Raw genomic sequence first — 2,099 nt, 5'->3', positions numbered from 1 at the left:
TCCCCGCCGCCGCTCGGCAGCCACATGGCGCGGCCGACCGCACGGCAACACGCGCCCCCAGACCTACTGGCGCAGCGCTTTGCCCCGGCAAGGCACGACCGGCCAACGCCGCGAGACCCCGGCGCCGCACCGGGTCGGCCAGCAGCACCGCCGAGGGTCCCAAAAATGACAGCACGAACACCTCAACCAGCGCGCGCTGTTGTGTGCGTCGCAAACGGAGCTTCCACCTCACTGCTGGCGGGTCGTTGCGCCGCCATCCCCCCCGTGGAAGTCCCTCCTCCCCACTTCACCGCCGGCGGAGGAGGCGGCACTGAATTGGACGGCTCCGTCTCGGGCCCTTCCGAGCGCGCGACCGGATGCCCGCCGCCCCGAGAGAGGGCGCCCAAAGGCCCGGCGCCGCGTTGGGTCGCGCGCGGCACGCAGCGGCGTGTGTCGTGCAAAAATCTTTTCATCGGTGCCGGGCCTTTGGGCGCCTGCGGCCCCTCACCGTGCGACGGGGGGCTCGGGCCCCACGCGGAGTGCCCGCCGACGCCCCCACCTCGCGCCCCGCCCGCGCAAGGCAGCAAAACGTGGCAAGCGCGCGAAGGCGGCTCATCTCAGCGGCTGTGGGCCTGCGGCCGCGCTCATGCTCCTCGCCGGCACCCCCGCTCCCCGGCCAAAGGCCGCTGCGGAAAAAGAACGGCGGGTGTGTTGCCCGGGCGCGGCCTCCTTCCTTCCGCCTGCAGAGTAAAAGAAAAACAACAGAAGCTCACAGCCCGGCCCCGCGTGCACCCCACGCCACCCGCGCACGAGCAGCTTCACCCACCACCCACGCACCCGTCACGGAAGTGCGTTAACAAGACGTCCACCGATCGCCGGACTCGCTGGGCCACGCAAACCGGCAGTGTCTGGGGCACTGCCGCCGCCGGACTCCCCCGCGTGAAGACTAGCGGGGGGCAGGGGAGGGGCGTGACAGAAAACAGAAAAAAACTGCACTCGCTGCCGACCAACGCGGGATCTCTGGAAACAAAACCCCGTCAAACAAGAAAAAAAAGCGGGACATCCCTACAAAAAAAAGATCATCTTTTACTTTTAGCCCACCCCCATCGCGCGACGGGTTACTTCTACAAGTTCCTACAAAAATAAATTCATCCTCCGCTGGGACGCCTGCGCCGCACAAAGTTAACGTGGGTGCAGACCCGCTGCGCACAGCCAGCGTAAAGGACAAGGGGGCGGGCGGGGCCCAGGGCACCGCCAAAAGCGTGCGAGCCAACGGGCGGCCCGCCTTGCCGTTTCCACCGCACGCCGTTTGAGACGTGAACGAAAACACACACACACAGACAGAAATTGAATAAAACAAAAAAAACACCGTAATTTTAAAAAATAAAGAAATCCACGTAATTCTCCGTTTTCGTTTTTTCTACAAATTCCAGAAGGGGCGTGTATAACCGCAACTCACCGGTTTCCAAATGCGGTTCAGAATAAAAATAAAATAAAGAGGGGAAGAGACAACATACCCCAACGCTTTTCTATATTATTTTCTTTTTGCTCGCGTCCAACGAATGCCACACACAAGGCGCGCTTTTCCTTCTCGCCTTGCACGGCGCCGCAGATCTGGAGACGCGTATGCCAATCGCCCGCTGCTAGGAAGCCAGCGGTGGGGGTATCTTGCAGTAAAACAACCTTAAATACTGCGGACGCCTGCTCCGTGGCGAGCGGAGCCGAATTATTGCCCTGCTGCGCGGTGCTTGCACCCGGTCGCTGCGGCTGCTGCTCAAAGCGGCATTACCGCCGCCGCCGCCGTGACCGTGGCGAGGACAAGCAGACTGGAGAGAACAGCAGCACTGCCACCGTGGCCGTCTTTTTTGCCGTCCTTGTCGTCTTTTTTGCCGTCTTTGTCCTTTTTGACGTCCTTGTCTTTTTTGCCGTCCTTGTCCTCTTTTTTGCTGTCATTGTCCTCTTTTTTGACGTCCTTGTCTTTTTTGCTGTCCTTGTCGTCTTTTTTGCCGTCTTTGTCTTTCTTGCCGGCCGCGTCGTCTTTTTTGCCGTCCTTGTCGTCCTTTTTGCCGGCCGTGTCCTCTTTTTGCTGTCCGTGTCGGCTTTTTGACGTCCTTGTCTGC

The 2,099-nt window shown here is 60.9% G+C and overlaps 1 protein-coding gene across 1 annotated transcript, besides 1 other annotated feature; it reads right to left on the bottom strand.

Annotated features, from left to right (window-relative positions):
• Positions 1 to 767: 767 nt before the first annotated feature.
• Positions 768 to 818: a sequence feature (G-rich).
• Positions 819 to 1,753: 935 nt separating this feature from the next.
• Positions 1,754 to 2,099, bottom strand: Tco025E_10205 (uncharacterized protein; the record flags this gene model as incomplete). Its single annotated transcript, XM_029376990.1, has 1 exon — positions 1,754 to 2,099. A coding segment is annotated over one exon (346 nt), but the record flags the coding sequence as incomplete, so codon positions are not given.

This window comes from Trypanosoma conorhini (genome assembly GCF_003719485.1).
Source record: "Trypanosoma conorhini strain 025E chromosome Unknown Tco_14.4_contig_01531, whole genome shotgun sequence".
Lineage (NCBI taxonomy): Eukaryota > Euglenozoa > Kinetoplastea > Trypanosomatida > Trypanosomatidae > Trypanosoma > Trypanosoma conorhini.
Note: the sequence above shows the minus strand (reverse complement) of the source record. Positions and strands in the feature narration are given on the sequence as shown.